Source organism: Rhea pennata, chromosome 7, assembly GCF_028389875.1.
Source record: "Rhea pennata isolate bPtePen1 chromosome 7, bPtePen1.pri, whole genome shotgun sequence".
In the NCBI taxonomy this organism is placed as follows: Eukaryota; Metazoa; Chordata; class Aves; order Rheiformes; family Rheidae; genus Rhea; species Rhea pennata.
In genome coordinates, this window is record NC_084669.1 from 39,900,975 (window position 1) to 39,918,548 (window position 17,574).

Sequence of the window (17,574 nt, forward strand, 5' to 3'; positions counted from 1 at the left end):
TAACTATGGACAATTTCTGTGCTAGTTCCTATGTTATTTCCAAATCCTCTTTTGAGAATGTTAGATGAAAATTTGAAAGAAAGATTAAGTAAATGGACCTTGAGACTTGTATTTTCATCTGTTGATACTTTAGGCAGATGGGAATAACATAAGGCAATGGAAAATTATGGTTAGCCAAAATCATTAGGTATGACTACCTCTGGCACTTTCTACAGGTCTGTACTGGTCTCCATTCTTGACAGCTGGAACTCTCCTAGATGAGCCAAGAACTATGTCATATGAAACACAGTACAGCTCTATAAGGATCTCTGACAGCCGTGACCAGTGCACTAGCTGAGCTGAGCCAAATCAGTCTTTCCCTAACACATTGAGAAAGGGCCCAAGAAAAAAATATTACAATAAAATTGATTAATATTAGTATTTACTTACAGAGAAAGCTTGCTGGATTTGGCCCACATCTGTTCACAAACAGAACAAACTGTTTTAGTTTTTAAAAATATTTAAAAACCAATTGTGTAAACTCCTTTTTTGACACAGGACTGAGGACAAGTATAAGAAGCTCAGGGTTGTTATGGGGTCATCTCAATGAAGAACCAGGAGAAGGAATAGCTGAGACAAACCACTGGTCACCACATCTCTCTTACTTTACAGTCAATATATTAGGAAATATTTATATCTTACTTGATTCAGTTTTACTACTGTGTGTAAAATGATTGCATGAATATTTCTAGCAAGGTATTGTAAAAATAATTAACTGTTTCATCAAGCTTGACTATGCAACTCTACCATGAGTAAATCCCTACTAACTGCGCAATCAGAGATGCTGGAGATATCCCAGCCCAGCTAGGGGGCTTTAAACTAGGAGAGATGCAACTAGTTCAGCACAACTTTCTTTATCAGGTTTACTTGAACAAGACTCTCTAAGATTACTGCAAAAAATCATATTTGTATTGATATTCTCAAAGATAGTTGATATTCTCTTATTACTAAAATCAGAATGATATTCTCTTTCCCAGGTCAGAATGCAAAGATCAGAGGACAGCTAGTTAGGCATCACTCTACCTCTGACTTTATTAGCCTTTTGCTTGGGTAGAAGATAGAAGGTAACTACTGTAATCCTGCTCATATGGTATAGAGATCTGTATATGTGTGAAAACACCAGAAAAAACACCAGAACAAGAGTTATAAGAATGATAGGCATTGATAACTAAGGGTTTGATTAACAGCAATCAAACTAGTAAGGACTGAGGAACGTGTTACTTGTACCATGATGCACCGTAGATCCCATGACTCATCAACAGAGGCCTGAACCTAATAAAAAGAGGACAGCAATGGAAATACAATAAATTTTACAGGTGTTTCTCTTGCTGCAATCCCAACAGCAAAATGGGTTATAGTCTTATGATTTCCCAAACACAAAACTGAAAGACACCTGGCAGCAATGTTGCCTAAAGTTTATGAAGAGTGAAGTAAACAAGATGCGGAAGTAAATGATGACACTACAATAACTTCTGACTCCTAAAGAGTATTAGAGACACGTCAAAGAAAGAGTTTGTCATTGCAATCAAGGGGAATTCAGAAGGCATACTGAAGACTCAATAGCTAGCTTCCCTTGTCTTGCATGTAACCCTGGCCAGACCACTTGGATATGTGCATTTTGGTGCTTCTGACAAAGTGTGCATGCAAGTGTTGATGGATACTGCCTATTTGCTTAGAAAGTTAAATAAAATATCTTACCCTTTCTAAATGATCTTGGTTTTTTTATATGAGTTCCCCCAACAGTACTGAAGATTCGTGCTATAAGTGTGGTTATATAGTTTAATTTTTCAGATTCCTATGATATTCTCCCTGATATTTAGCTATGTTCCCTATTATGTATTATGTAATCCTGACCCTATAGGTTAATACAATTATTTTCAATTCTGTCATATTCACAGAAGTATCACAATACTATTACTCTTTCCCCCTAAGCTTGCACCTGTGTGTTAAAATGCCCAGCTCTGGTATTTTCAAAGGTCACTAGGAGTTAAGAAATGACCCTTTAAAAAGAAAATATGTTGATGGCTTTGACTACAGTTATGAACTTAAGATGCAGCTCCACAGCTGAAATTCTTGACTGCAGCACCACTCTGGCTGCTTTCAGAAATACAATCCTGAGTATGCAAGTATCCTTGCAAGTATGGAAGTCATGACCACAAGGTGAAGCAGAGGAAGTTACCAAAGATATGACCAGTGTACATATCGTTTAATTGGAGGACTCATGACGTGGTCCAGCATGCCACCAACGTAGTAGGGCTCTGACACAACATGCTCTTTTTAATGCTGGTGTTGATAGAGCCACTGTCATTCATACTGCCAGCCAGATCAGATACGACTGTAGGCTCTACCTGGTAATGTATTTTCTTCCTTCTCATCTAGATTTGCATTAGGGTTATCCTTCTGTGGGTAAAAAAGCATTGATTGCTCTTTTCTCAGCAAATTGTTTCTCATTAACACTGTAGAGGGAGTTCCTATGAACACTGGAGTTATTTGCTTGAAGGGAAGGTGCATCTCATGGCATGGGAGAGCAAATAGAAACAGAAAGAAGGAAGGTACCTGGTTATTGGTGAAAAAATTGCAACCAATGTAACTGAGTAGAATTTAGGCTCTAATTTTTAAGAACCTGACTAAGCATTATAAATCGCACATAATAATATATTAATTGTACACTAAGAATAGATCTCTGCTCAGGACAGGAAGGTCTGAGGTGCTCAAAAGCTTTCTGATGTTTTTTGGCTACATTTATTTAATAGCCTTCCTAGAAGTCTCTATTAGTTTCAATACATAGGATGTTTGTGTGAATTGTGGTTTTTGAGTGCAGAAGTTAAGTAATAAAAAATCCAGCAAAAGTATATAAAGTCATAACTGAGCCAACCTAAATGTGTTCCTTGCATAGCTTAAATACTTACATATTATTTTTATGTATTCTTACATATCACTCTTATGTGTTGTTCTTACGTATATGATATTTAACCTACTGACATTTTGCATCATTTTCGTTCTGATATTACAAAAAGTTGTTTGTCTTCTTTTTACCATTAAAAATATAAAAATGTGTCTTGCATAGTACCAGATCCAGTGTGTATGGAGCATTAAAAAAGAGCCTTGCCTGGACTGCAGTAGAAACTGGATTTGGGAGCTCCTCCTCACCTCCGGCTTATGATTTGTATTGTTTAGATATAAAAGGAACGTACACCAGCATGACCAAGAAGAGACAGGCTTTCATTACAACATTATTAACAAACATACTGTTTTACTCAGATCCAAGATGTGGATGTTTATCGCAATCCTGCTTTTGATACAAGCATCTGCAAACTCAGAGGATATCATCAGGAAGAAGAAGGATACAAATCCAGAGACATTCATGAATGTTGTAAGTCAGAAGTTTGATTTTTCACTAAGTTTAAAAATTTGCAGATGTGTAGCTGGGGGAGAAAGGGTTGCAAAGGGCATGGAGGGTATGTAGCTTGGGCTCCCATGGTCATCACCATGTGTGCTGGTTTTGAGCTGTACAATGTTACGTCGTCTCCGTACCTTCATTAACAAGTCCTGCTTCCTGAATGAGTCTTCTTCCTCTCAGCAATATTAAGTGTAATTATAAGTAGGTCAGTTAGAGAAGGGAGTAATCCCATGTGTGTATTTGATCAGACATCTTCCTTGAGGGTAGAAAATTTGGTATGCTCCTGTTCTCCTTATTAAAATAATTTGGCATTCTTTTGAGCCCCCTAGTAAGGCAGGATCTCAACCAGGAATTACAAACCCAACAAATTATCAAAAAAAAAAAAAAAAAAAAAGAAAAAAGTAAGTAGTGCTTTACAAGGCATGAATGTACGATCACAATCACAGCTAGGCTCAGGTTGAAGGTACCCTGGGTCGGGGTCTCTAGATCAACCCCAGCTAACAGCAGGGCTAACGTCGCAGCTACAGTAGGTTGCTTAGGGCTGTGTCAGGTGTCTTGGAAGGTCTTGAAAGTCTCTGAATATATATTTAGATAAACTGAAGAGTTTGGCATAAAACTGCCAACATTATCTCTCCTGCCAACCATGTGAAAAAACAAGCAAAGCTGTATGTAGGTGGGATCACAATTTGATTTCACCAGACTGGAATTTCCCAATCTGTTGAATTTTAAACATTAATAAAGTTTAAGTAGAACAGCAGGAGTCCTGCTAAATCCTAAACAGCCTTTCTTATTGCCATGAGAGGCTCTTCCAGTCAGTCCAGCTCTGCGAGTTGCATAATCTTGTGATCTTATCTGCTCTGTAAATTGGCTCTGAGCAAGACATAACATGTTTTGCTGCTAATGTCAGGTGTCAGTAATCCTTCTGTTTTCAATCTTTGTTTTTGAAAATGTGTTTTCCAGAATGCATATTCATGTGCCATGTGTCACGTGTCCTGCTGAGTCCTGCTTAATGGTCCCATGCCCAGTTCAGTCCTTTTTAAGTAACTGTTCACTGGCATGAGTTCAAACGTGAATATCTCCTTTTTCCTTGTAGTTCACATTCTTTAATCTTTTTCTACAGAAGAGATGCTTAATTATTGTGAATTTTTGAAAGCACACTTTGTATGAAATACTTCTTTCCTAACTGGAGGTTCCTGAGTGTTCAGTTCCTTCTGCCAGAGTAGAGGAAGAGTGCAGAAAGCAATATTTGGCGTGGAGACATTTCTATGCCTCTCCACAGATGATTCTGCTCTTTCAGCTCTCTTTGTTTGGAGCTGGGTGGGGAATTTGGATGAAGCACGCTCTATCTAGCAAGATTTCCAATAGATTTCAAATTTCATCAGCTGGGTCAGGCAAACCAGACAAAGCAGAAGGCCCAGCTCCTGCAGTACTTCCGTTTCATACAAACAGTTTAAAAAGACATCCCAGATGATGAGGAATGCACTCCAAAACAAATAAACATCTCAGCTATGAAAAGCTTTCCCACTTTGTTTTTCTTCTCATAGAGTCAAATGATCTGCTACAGAGGGTACCCCAGTGAGGAATATGAAGTTCTGACTCGCGATGGTTATTATGTAAGACTGAACAGAATTCCTCATGGGAGAGAAAATCCTAGAAACAGAGGTATGGCTCTATTTGACAAGCAAGCCAGCAAAAAACCCACAGTATATCAAGCAACCCCCTAAGATCTGAGGGAAAAGATGAACCTTATCAGACCACGGGAATATTTATTGTTAAAGCAAAAATCCCAAACCCATGGCACTTCTCTGATTTATAATTAAGGCTTTATCAGCCAGCATAGAAAAATGTGCCAGCAACACAGAAATCACCTTTGAGAACAAGCAGTAACTTGGTTTTGAGGCTCAGAGGGTGCAGAAGTATCTTAAGAGAGATCCTCATTTAATTTTTTCCCCCATAAATTTGTGCTGTTGCATTTTAACTGTCTTAGGGACAAGGCTGTGTTTTTGAGCTTCCACGTGGTTCCCATGACCACCTGGGGGCCTTGGTGCTGAGCTCATGGGAATGAACATATGGGTTCTGAAATGTCAGCAGCTCACCAGCCTGAGACAATTAGAGGAACAACCACAAGACAACTACAGCAAAGATTTCTTGACATCTCTGTTTTGATCCACTGATACTAAGGATATTGTATGTTTTCCCATTGTAAGATAGAGGTTTTATTAACCTGAGTTTGGCATGAGTACAATAGAGAAATTCTAGTTTAATGAAATATACTATTTCTTTCAAATCCAGCCCCCAAACCAGCTGTGTTTCTTCAGCATGGGTTACTTGGAGAAGGCAGCAACTGGGTTGAAAATATGGCAAACAACAGCCTTGGCTTCATACTAGCAGATTCTGGCTATGATGTCTGGCTAGGAAACAGTCGTGGGACCACGTCATCCCGAAGACACAAGTACCTTTCAGCTGACCAGGAAGAATTCTGGGATTTCAGGTAGGCTGGAGAGGATTACGAAAGCTAGCAAACTTTTATGCTGGTCACTAACCTTCAGGCAGAAGTGGGTGCCTCCAAGCAGGAAAGTCAGCACATCTAATTCCCTAGCTGTGGCCTCCTCCAAATCTCCCAATGATGCACCCACAGAGGTTGGAGGTACCTGTGCAGACCTGCCTTGTGACAAGGTGCCAGAATCTCTCTGCAAGTGCCCAGCCCTGCCAAGAGTGCAGAACACTCCTACCTGTGTGCAGAGACGCATCCAGCAGAGACATCTGCTCCTCTCTCCAAGACTCTGCAAGGATCTCCCAGGCCAAAGCTTCCAGTAAGGTGCCCACAGGCAAAGATGTAAGATCCCCATCTCCTAGATCTTGCCTAGGCCAGCCATGCGCCACAGAAACCATGTCCCCCAAAATGGGCAGAGTCGGGTATACAGTGAATGGAGCATACCTAGCCCCAGTCCACCCACACCACCAGAAGCTCTCTGGTGGTCTGGTTCCTTCCTATTCAGGCTCCATGCATCATCTCTCAAACCTCTCTTTAGAGATGCACTGTGACTACATCTAGGAAATGACTTTTCTTTCTGCTTAGAAATACAGTTCAAGGAGACAAGGGGAGTAATTTTAAACTACCACTGCCTATCCAGAGCTGATCATAAGAACAATCCTCGATTTCCCAGGCTAATAAATATGCCTGAAGTAGAAATGTTAGTAAAATAGGTACATTGTGAAATGGAGAGATGACTAGAAATGTGGATGAGCAGCTATGGCATGTAGTCAGTTTGGCCTGTTTTATTACAGGGCTGTGGCTCACCATATCATGCTAAAAGGTACATGGGCAGGAACTGGCACTTCAATCCTTTCTGAGAAAGAGCATCTTCTAAGAGCAGAGCTGATTTTGGCACCCTGATGGAAGTCAACTCTGAGTCTTCAAAGTTGTGTATTGCAACTGAAATGGTGTATTGCACTGCTGGTCATGGTCAGCACAATTTCCCTGAAGCTAACAATTGTGAAGGGGAGAACTAAGGCTTTTCAAGGAGGCATGAGGCCATTGTAGGCCCTTGCACAGAGTTCCCCTTGGTAATGAGAATTTTATTTTGGAAAATTGGCTTCAAACATTAAGCTCCTAAGTATACAAGCAAAGCAAATCGGTCAAAATTCACAGATTTTGGTCTTATGGTGTTACCATGTAACTAATGCACAATTACTGTGTTTCAGTTTTCATGAAATGGCTATGTATGATCTCCCAGCAATGATCGACTTTGTTCTGCAGAAGACTGGACAGAAGCAAATATATTACGTCGGCTATTCACAGGGCTCCACTATCGGTGTGTTAAGAAGGGTTGTGTCTTACCTATCTGTCCACAGCACAGGAGATTTTGAATTTTTCAAGGTCCTTTTTCAAGGACAACCTTGAAAACTTGCATTTTGGAATTTGTAAGCAGAAGATGTAGAACATCCCCATCTTTGTGGGTCATTGAACCTGCACTCTAAGACCCAGAATGTTTCTTTCAATGAGAAATCCCACTGTAGCCATGGTTTCCATATTAAATCTGGGTGAGCCATATGTTCCTAGGACAACAGAAAAGCTCTTGGTGACTTTTGAACAGCTCCACTTCTAGTAAGCTCCTAGGTGCTATTGCAACTAAAACATTTTGCTATACTTTAGCCTAAAAGACTTAATTGCCAGTGCTTGACACCAAAAGAGAAGGAATTTTGCATTGAAGGTCACAGCTTCTACTTTCAGATGAAGCACAGGCTGCTTCTTTTCACTAGCCAGGCCAGTGTAGGTATAAGACAACCTTCATGTTCATGGTGGCCATTAGCAGCAAGTACTGGAAGATGGCAATACTGTCCTCTTCATCTCGTTAACATGGCAAGGGTTAGTGATGGTCATTAAAGTGTTTTATCAGTCACATCTAACTGTAGAAGTAAAGAGATTGTCTCTTTTTGAAAATCTCTTACACTGACATTAAGCAGAAAAGAGGGAAGAGTAACACATCCCAGATTTCTAATTCAAAGTTCCAGATGAACCCTTGGACATCTGAACACAGATTAACAAGTCACAGTTTGTTTTTCTGTTAAATTTACTCTTCTGCTTTCTCAGCATTCATAGCATTTTCATCCATGCCAGAATTGGCACAGAAAATCAAAATATTTTTTGCCCTGGCTCCTGTAACGACGATTAAGTATGCCAAAAGTCCTATCATGAGAATGTCATTGCTTCTTGACAGACAGTACAAGACATTTAAGGTATGAGATTATTCTATATTTTACTCCGCTGAATACATGAATGATAGAAAAGATATTGCGCCCAGCCAAAATCCCTAAGCTGTTTGATGCAGCAGAAAGCATTTAATTCCCACTGATATATTAGACACAATTTCAGGTGCAGGCATGTTTCTGCATGGTCACCTTGTTAAATGTGTGTCTTCCTGCTATCTGTGGTCTCTTCAGGTGTTGAAGTTAGTCCTTCTTTGGGAGCACTTTATGAACTCTTGGCCAGGTCACCTTGTAATGATCAGCTTTACTTTGTATGAAATTGTTGATTCCGATGATAGTGAAAAACAAATCCAAAGCTTGAGAAGGAGAAAGAAGAGATGCCTGAATATTCTTTTTCCTAGTGTGCATTCAATAAGCATATCAATGCAGCATGAGCAGTGCATCTCTGAGTGAGTTGTGTACATCTCACCAGGGGTGGGAGGGTAAATGGGGAGTGGTTTCACCACCATGGGTCTCCTAGGAAGCACATCTATTCACTGTCCAGCTCACTGGGGCACAAGCACATCTCTGGCCAACTACAGGTGAAGGAAGGCTAGCTGAGAGGCTGAAGGAAGGGAAATAAAAGAAGTTAATTTTGTCCTTTGTTTTTTACAGCTTCTGTTTGGCAAAACAGATATCTCCTTGCGAATAAGAAAGATGTGGAAATTTCTTCCTGAACTGTGTAGATACACGTTCTTTCACAAGTCCTGTGCTAACATGTTTTTCCTTCTGGGTGGCTACAATGAAAAGAATCTCAATATGGTGTGTTTATGCACATTTTCCTCCACTGTTTTCAAGTTTGGGCTAGGAGGAAGCCATACTTCAGGGGTTCAGCAACCAAAAGTGCTCCAAACCAATATCTGCCCCTGCAGTTCTGCTTGCGTATTGGCTGTCTCTTCCTTACAAAATAGCTTACCCAGCCTAGTATGGCTGTCTGCCTCAAGTGATCAAGGACAAACATGTGAAGCAAAAACAAAATGTATCTCTCTGCCAGATCTCCTTCTCTCTGTTTCTCCTGCACAAATTTCTCCCCAGACAAGAAAGGACTCCAGACTCAAAATGAATTTCTATACTTGAGCTGCTTATCATCAAGAGACCAACTGCATCTCCCAGCAGCATTATAGAGCACCTGACATGCAGCCCCACCATCACGTGCCTACAGATTCTAAATCAGGGTTCTCAGTATCACCTAAGCAGAGTCTAGATGATAATGGATAGTCTTTAAGATCCTGAACACAGCCACTGTGCCAGGACATGGTTCCCACCAGCTCAGCTATGGTCACAGTCCCCAATACCTGTTACAGCACTGAGCACAGACTTTGCAGAAATACATTTACAGAGTTAGCCAACATCTTTTCTTTTCTGAGAGGGGGAGACCAACTTCCAGTCCCTTTTGATTTCAGGAAGGTTGTCTGCACTCAAAGATAGGGAGTCAAACTCTGCAGACCTGCCAGTAGTCGTCTCCCATCCTTGGAGGAAGGGAGGTTTTACAGAACTCTGGGAAATTGGATCAGTATTAAAGATGATAGAATTTGCTCATGGACCAGTTCTTTGTTTTTCTGGAGCTATGTCAGAGTAATTGATTTGTAATGGAATTTATGTTCCTGAAGCTGACCTAATCCTCTAGATAGTGTGATATAGCAGCTACTGGTTTGGAAAAGATACTGTCTGTGAACAGTCCTCCTGTTCCTCTTCCTTTCAAAACCAATGATATTTTGAATACATTTCCTTGCAGAGCCGATTGGATGTGTATACAGCCCACTATCCTGATGGGACATCTGTTAAAAATATGATGCACTGGGCCCAGGTAGGTTCCTTGAGATGCTTAAATGCATATATTTCTCCCCTTGGCTGATCTCTCCACTAATAGTCTTGTGTGTGCAGGCTAGATATGAAAGGTCAATACTCTTTGGTATTAGCAGTTTATGAGAAAGCCAGTTAATTAAGTCTACAAACTACCTATCAGATGCAGGAAAAGCCACCCTATTCCCTGTTATTTTCTCCTTTTGTATTGCACTGTGTCATGCACACTGGGATGCATTGGCCAGAGCATATTCAGCAGAACAAGAGAAGTGATTACTCACCTCTGTTCAGCACTATGGAGGTCACATCTAGAAACTGTGTCCAGGTTTGGAGTCTCTGCTACAAGAAAAATGCTGACAAACTGGAGCAAGTCCCGTGCAGGGCTATGGCAATGGTGGGATTGGAGGCCAGGGCATACAAAAAGAGGTTGCAGGAGCTGGGCTGGTTCAGGCTGGAGATGAGAAGGTGAAGAGGAATCCAACTGAATTCTCCACAGCCCAAAAGGTTTACAGAAATGACAGGGCCAGACTCTGCTCAGAGGAGCACAGGGAAAGTACCAGAGCCCATAGTAGAAGCTGTAACATGGGAAATCCCAGTTGCACATAGCAATCCTTCCCCCTGCAAGCGGTGCTTCCCCAAGACAGGCCCAAAGTGGTGGGGGATCTCCACCTGCAGGGATTGCCCAGACTCACACAGACATGACCCTGAGCAACCTGCTATAATGTTGGCCCCTTCTGTGAGCCAGGGTTGCATGAAAGCCCCCCACCCTAAGTGTGCCTCTTCACCAAGCCGAATTATAGGTAATGGGAAGATGGAAAAAAGTCTTCTTAATCAAAGCAACTATTATGTAGGTCTCTGAGTTTTCTCCCCTAGCACAGAAGGCAATTCTGCAAAGAAACAGGTTTGCTGACAGCATGCTACATCCAAAAATGCTGACAGTGAACAGATGTTCACTGGTGTGAGTTAGCACGGAAACAAGTTAAAAATCACATGTAACTCCTTGGTTTGTAAATTAATAGTTAGGAATAGTCATGGAGCTGAAAATCAAATGGTTACTCTGTAAAAAAGGTAGAAAATCTGTCTTCGGCATGTATGTGGAGTGATATCTAGGCCTGAAGTATCATACGCCAATGTCCTCTCTGTGATATGGTCGCTCAAGGAGGCTTTGAAACACCAGACCTGTGGAGTGACGCTTACCAGCCCAGCTATGTGTCTAACTTGAGATCTATCTTCTCCTCATAGGCCATTAAATCGGGAGGTTTCAAAGCTTTTGACTACGGCAGTGGAAACCAAGCCATGTACCACCAGGTAGGAGGCCACAGTAGCAGTGCTGCTTTCCAGAGGAGGGAGGTGGGAACACTGCAGACGTGGAGGGCCCAAGGGAAGCCCCATAGCCTCTGCATTCAGTTTATGAACTGAAATCATGGCCAGACTTACCCAGATTCCCATCATTCATGTTGAAGGGACCAGCTGCCTTGTAAGTGTTGATGGCAAAAGTGGTTTCTCAGGAATGACCATGTCTCTCCAGGAGACACCTCCTTCCTACAGGATTGAAGAGATGCCTGTGCCAACCGCGGTGTGGTCTGGGGGTGAGGACTGGGCAGCTGATTGGAGAGATGCCAGCCTGCTGCTGCCTCGCATCGCCAACATTGTTTACTACAGGAACATCACTGACTGGAACCACTGGGACTTCATATGGGGGATGGATGCCCCTGAACGCCTCTACAGCAAAATCATTGAGCTGATGGAGATGTCCCAGTAAAGAGCCAATTCACTAGGCTTAGTGGGGAACAGGCCACTGCTCGGAGAGGCTGGTGGCCTAGGCCCTTTCCCACAGCCCAGGGAGTCCTGCCAGGGCCTGCAGAAAGAGGCTGTGAGATGTCCCCCTTCCCCTTGTTTGTCCCTTTAGTGTCTTCGTCATACTGGCCTGAAACGCTTCTTGTCACAGTGTTTCCTGCTTATCCTTCAACCATGAGGATCTGCCCCCTTTTTTCCTGAGAGCTTCTCAAAGACAACACCCAAGATAATGATTCCCTTAACTGGGGAAAGATGGGGCTGAGGGATATCAAGTGGATGAATGGTCTAGCTGGTACAGTACAGCTGGGGTAATAGTGGAATGAATCAATGCTCCAGAACACACAGGGCTTGAACAGCCCTGCTGGAAAGGCCTCGATGTGACAGGTAAACCACATCCTAGGCTGTGTGAGAGGGACGCAGAGACCCCGGCAAGGCCTCACAGAGGCAACCAAACTGATCAGGCCTGGATTTCTCAACCCAGAAGGAGATGGGAGAGAGCTGGGCTCATAGGGTCTGGCCATTGGGAGGCTGGGGCAGGTTGCAAGCAACTCCTAACTGTGGGGCAGGCAAGGACAGAGTGGATGCACCTGGAGGAGGAGCAGCCCTGGGACGGGTCTCCAGGAAGGTGGGGGATCTCTGTCCTGGGGGGTTTCAGTGCTCAGCTGGGCCAAGCCACAGCCCCTAAGAGCTAGGCCTCATGACAGGAGATTGAACTAGAGTCCTCTTGACATGTCTTCCACCAAAACTGCAGTCATGCTGTGAATGTAACTCTTCCATCTTAATCTAAAACAGTCCCTAAATCACTTTATCCCCTTTCGTTGTGGGATTACCAAAGACCCCAAGGATCAGAGCAAAGAGGAACTCCAGAGTAGAAAACTGCCTGGAGCCAGTGCTGGCCCCACTGAGGCAGCGATCACTGAGAAATGATAAATTTCACGGATCATGGCTCAGCAGGCACCAGGAAGACCCTCACTCATGTTGGTTTATCCTGGGGGACTTTTGGGGACAGGGGTTGGGGCATCAGTAGGGCTTAATCCTCTTCTCCTCATAGACAAGGGGAGCAAAACCTCCTACAGCTTCCAAATCCCCCAAGATGCCCCTGGACTATAGCCCTTCTCTTGGACTATAGCCCTTCTCTCGTCATCTCTTGCAGCAACACTGATATGGTATGGGTAATTGTCAGGGGAACTTGTGGCATGACCCATGACAGCATTTTAGCTAGCCTTGCTTCAGTCCCAAGTGTTTGTCTACACTGTTTAATCCTGGGGCTGAACTGGTAGGACAGATCCCTTGGGATAACTCCATGTGACTGTGTGGATACGCTGGGAATTCCCATCATTAAGCGCTTTCCAGAGGGAGCTGACAACCTCAGATGCCCCACAGTTGGAGTCACAGGGCTGTTGCTGCCAGATGAAGTCAGTTATGCCTCAGGGCTGCCACAACACTGGTCTGTGGGTGGGCTTATTTTCCTGCTGTTACATGCAGTCTCTGTTCATGTTCCCATCCTGCTATTTACTGGAAAATGACAGAGACAATATAAAACTCTCACAAATGAGTGTTTGAAGGGGATTTTTCTTGCATGGAATGAACTCTTCTGTGGTTGAGGGGTGTGGGAACCTATGGGTTGGAAGGATTGGGAACCTATGGAACCTATGGGTTGGGCCAGGGCACATGTTTGGGGCCATCACTGGGAAGAGGAAGGGTCTACTCAGCACACAGATAGTGCTGGTCCCATAAAGCACCCAACGCAGGAGTAAGCACCAATGTGGAGGTGGTACTTATCACAGGAGAGGAGCAGAGACCTTGCTGGGTATGTGTCGCTCTCTCAGTCACAGTGAAGCAGGGACATCCCTGTTATATGGAGCCCATCTGGTGGGAAAAGTCTTTGCCAGATATTCACATGGAGCCTGCTCAATTCACAGACTCCTTTGAGCCCCTTGTCCCTGTGTTATTTGTGTCCTTGGGCTCTGATGGCCAAAGTACCTCCTTCTCCAGCTGCAGATGCACAGGATGGTCACAGCCGCCCTCCCACAGTCTTCCAGCTAAAGGCAAGGCACTTGCATAGCTGCAATTCTGTGGGCTTGCAGAAGCAGAGGATGGACTTCTTCCTGCACTCTTGTGGCCAGCTGGGCTGCTTGGGAACATAGTGCTAGCCCCAAGGGTCAGACTCCCTGCCAGCCTCAACATCCCAGACTGACCCAGAATCAGCTCTCACCTACTGCAAAAGGATAAGGCAGCTGTGGGAGGTGATGGGATGATCCTGACTGGAATTTCCTTCTAGTGGATTATGCTGCTCCTTCGGCAAAGGCAGAGTCCTGTAATGCACCTGGCAGAGCAAGCAAATGCTAGGAGAAACATCGCTTCTCCACAAGGACAGCACAACTGGGCAGGGAGGGGAGTGCAAAGGGCTGTATCCTCCTGTATCCCATTGGAAGCTGAACTCATTGCACAATAGCTTTTTCTTGTATATAAATATTTTCCAGTCAAGTGAGAGGCAAGATTACTTTTTAAGGGATTAAACTGTAGGAGAAGAGTAATGACAGAATGATGGGGAGCCAAAATGCTGAGCTATGCTCTGTGTGTCAAATGGGCCTGGAGGTGCCCACTTCTTTTTTTGATTTTCACTGATTACTTAAGTTAGTGGGTCTGGGTCAGGGGAATCCAGGACACCTCTGCTTTATGACCCTTGCTCACACCTGCCTGCACCTGATGCTTTATAGGACAGCAAGGTGAGTCGTGTCTGGAGCAGCTAGCTGGAGGTATAGTTGTCAGAGGACACAAAAGCTCAGTAATCCACCCCACTGAAGGCCACAGTCTGCAGCACTGGGGTGACATAAAGGGCCCTGCTGTGGTGGAGGCAACTTGAGAAAGGATTTGCTGGCAGCTAAGACATGCAGGGGAGCTTCACACAGCTTTCTCCTTCTCCCCTGACTTGCTCAACAGCCTGTGACAAGGAGGAGTTTGTGAGGCCCTCATGCACCTCTCTTCCAGGCCAGCCTTGTTGGCCCTACTTGCAAAAGTGTGCGAAGGTGGTGGGAGTCAGAGGTTTTTCCTCGGCCCAGTTGGGAGCTGAGGGCTTGCACATGGGCTTGGCTGAAACCCAGAATACTTCCTGCCCACCTGCATCCTTTGTTTACTCCAGGGCTCAAGGCCTGGCAGGGTGCCCTTGGCCTTAGATGGCCTGAAGGCAGGGAGAGGAAGCCAGAGAGGAGCAACAGGAGCTGCCTCCTGTTGTTTGCCTAAAGTCTTGCCCTGTGAGAACAGAAAAAGCCTGCTGTGGCCATGGGACATTCCTCTGAACATTTTTTCACCCAGAGCCACCTGCCAGCCCTCCCCATGGGCCCAGCATCTCAGAGCTCTTACAGCTCCATCCTGAACCAGATTAAACTAACGAGATGGCATTGCAGATGTTTCTACTCCAGCTCAGTACCCACTCCCCACCACCTCTGGGTTGTGCTTGTCTCTGGAATGGAGGCTGGAGAAATTCCTAAACAGCATCAGGGACATGTGCCAAGGAAGCCCCAGCAAGCACAACCATCCCTGACAGAAATGATCACTGACAAAGAGCCACTGGGGAGCCTCTGACCTGCAGAGCTTTATTTGTGTCCATCACAATTCATAAATCACAGGCAAGCATGAGTTCTGGGGCTGGCCAGGCCGACCTTTGATCACAGAGCCGAGCAGGACTGCCCGCCTGTGTGGCCGCTGCCAGCGACAAGACCTCTCTCCAAGCACAGATGGGTCATCCAGCTTGGGGGCAGTACTGAATGGCCCAGGGACTGCCTGTAGGTCCAGCTCAGGGGCCAGCTGTGAGGGGCGAGACGCAGGACTTTTCATCTGTTGCTTGGGGTCTGACAGCCCATAGAGCCATGCCAGTGGGTCAGCAGCACTGGGGAGCCCCAGGGAGCTCTGCTGTCCATTGTACTTAGCTGTGATGTCCTGCAGCGAGGTGGCAGAGTGCTGGCCTTTGTCACTGCTTCGGCTCGGGATCCCTCTGGCCCTGGCCCGGGAGGCTCGACAGGGGCACAGGGGCTCACTGCCTGCTGAGCAAGGCTGGGCCAGCTGGCTGATGGACTTCATATAGGCATCCAGCGGTTCCTCTCCCTTACCACTGTTGGTGGTCCCCGACAGTGGCACTCCTGTTGTCAGGCAACTCCTGATGAGGAGCACCCCTGTTCGCATGCTGCAGAACAAAAGGAAGATGAGGAGTGAGATTATGGCAATCTTGCGCAGAGGGCCCTCCTCTCCCAGATCCTGATCATTCTGACCCCTCAGACCCTTCTGACACTTCTGACCCCTCAGAAGACCAGTCTTACACCACCCACCTCTCTGTGTGCAAAGCTCCAAGGTGGCAAGACCTACCAGGCATTCAATTATTGTCAGGTAGCATCATCAGTTCTAACAATGTGTTTCTAATCCAATTAACTAATTCAATTGCCATGTCCCAGGAACCGATCCCACTACAGAGTGGGTCAGATTCCCCCATCCCTTTTCCCAGAGCTTTGTTAATTGCAGCTGACCCAACCATCATTTGACTTCCAAGATCTGTGATCTTTTGCCAGGTAAAGAGCAAAGAGTGAAAACAAACTCTGGTGTTACTAGAGATAAGAAATTGGGCTTGGGCTCACCTTGCCGTCAGGAATGGCCTGTTTTTTTTTTTTTTTTGCGGAGAAACCCTTGGAGAAATGCTCTGTTTCTGCTGCTTTTCAATGCGCTGAGCTCGCCCTCCGCAAGCCTGTCCTTGTCAATGCTGCAGCGCCATGGTCAGTAGGGCTTGAAGCACTCTGCGATGCGGAGGCCGGGTTTATTTCTGACCAGAGCTCCTCCCCAGTGCCTGAATTTATACCTTCCTGTTGCTGTAATTCACAGGCAGCTGCTTCCAAAAATAGCAAAGCGAGGGAACATGCACAGCTCAGGAAAGACACAGAGCACTGACAGTTCTCAGTGGAAAAACCCCGGCCACCAAAAGGGAGGGCCCTGGGTGATTTTGGTGACCATTCAAGCAAATGTTTGTCTTCTGGAGCAAGTTCCCTGAGGGATTAGCACATTGTTGTGCCTTAGAAAATGCTTTGTGTCTGGTAATCAGCGTGGGAGTGCAGCAGAGCTACTCCACTCCTCATTGTACACAATTTCAAAGGGGTGTTGTTTTTTTGGGGGGGGGGGAGAGAGATTGTTGTTACAATTCCGGGGGGGGGGGGGGGGGGGGTGGAAATCCACCTGAGCTTTGTTTGTCCCAAGATGCCTGGCAGGGCTGGGGAGCTTTACAGCCTGCTCTGAGAATCAGGCCTGCCCAAACTTCCCAAGGGTTTTGCACCTCCCTGGGCAAAACAGCCCCACTGTGGCCGTGTGCTGCACCATGATGCACCTTTGAGGTGGCCAGCCCTTTCAGTATGCCTGAAAGGTATACTGACCCAGTGCCTGTCCCTCTCCTGCCAAGCACCAGGGACCCAAGGGTGTCTGCTCCATCCCAAGTCACCCCTTAGCAGGCCCTGAGGGTCCAGGCCCTGTCTGACATGGGACAGCCAGGTCCTGGTCTGCATGGAGCCACAGCACATCTGATTTTTTAAGCCCATGGGGCACCGGGACTTGCAGCATGCTAGTGCCGACATGGGCTGGATGTGTTTTGCTGGTGGGTCTCGTCCTGGGGACAAGACAGGAACAGGGCACTCTGGAGCAGCTCTTGTGTTCCCCCTTTCCAGTGCCGGCAGTGTTGGAGTCGCTTTCTCCCTTCACCCCCAGGCGCTTGGCTCAGAGGAGCGGGTGAGCTGCTCTCCAGGACTCTGCCC

At 45.4% G+C, this 17,574-nt stretch overlaps 1 protein-coding gene across 1 annotated transcript; it reads left to right on the top strand.

Moving 5' to 3' along the window:
- Nucleotides 1-3,307: 3,307 nt before the first annotated feature.
- LOC134142535 (lipase member M-like) lies at nucleotides 3,308-11,753 on the top strand. The gene is made up of 9 exons (XM_062579688.1): nucleotides 3,308-3,412; nucleotides 4,984-5,101; nucleotides 5,732-5,930; nucleotides 7,145-7,254; nucleotides 8,034-8,179; nucleotides 8,804-8,950; nucleotides 9,924-9,995; nucleotides 11,234-11,299; nucleotides 11,520-11,753. Exons 1-9 carry the CDS (start codon nucleotides 3,308-3,310, stop codon nucleotides 11,751-11,753), a joined length of 1,197 nt encoding a protein of 398 aa, XP_062435672.1.
- Nucleotides 11,754-17,574: the final 5,821 nt, after the last annotated feature.

Bases quoted from the DNA above. Each gene is read 5' to 3' on its own strand.
- LOC134142535 (XM_062579688.1), top strand. From the start codon at position 3,308: ATGTGGATGTTTATCGCAATCCTGCTTTTGATACAAGCATCTGCAAAC. The intron at 5,102-5,731 runs GTATGGCTCTAT...TTTCAAATCCAG, and splicing joins AGAAAATCCTAGAAACAGAG to CCCCCAAACCAGCTGTGTTT. The intron at 11,300-11,519 runs GTAGGAGGCCAC...ATGTCTCTCCAG, and splicing joins ACCAAGCCATGTACCACCAG to GAGACACCTCCTTCCTACAG.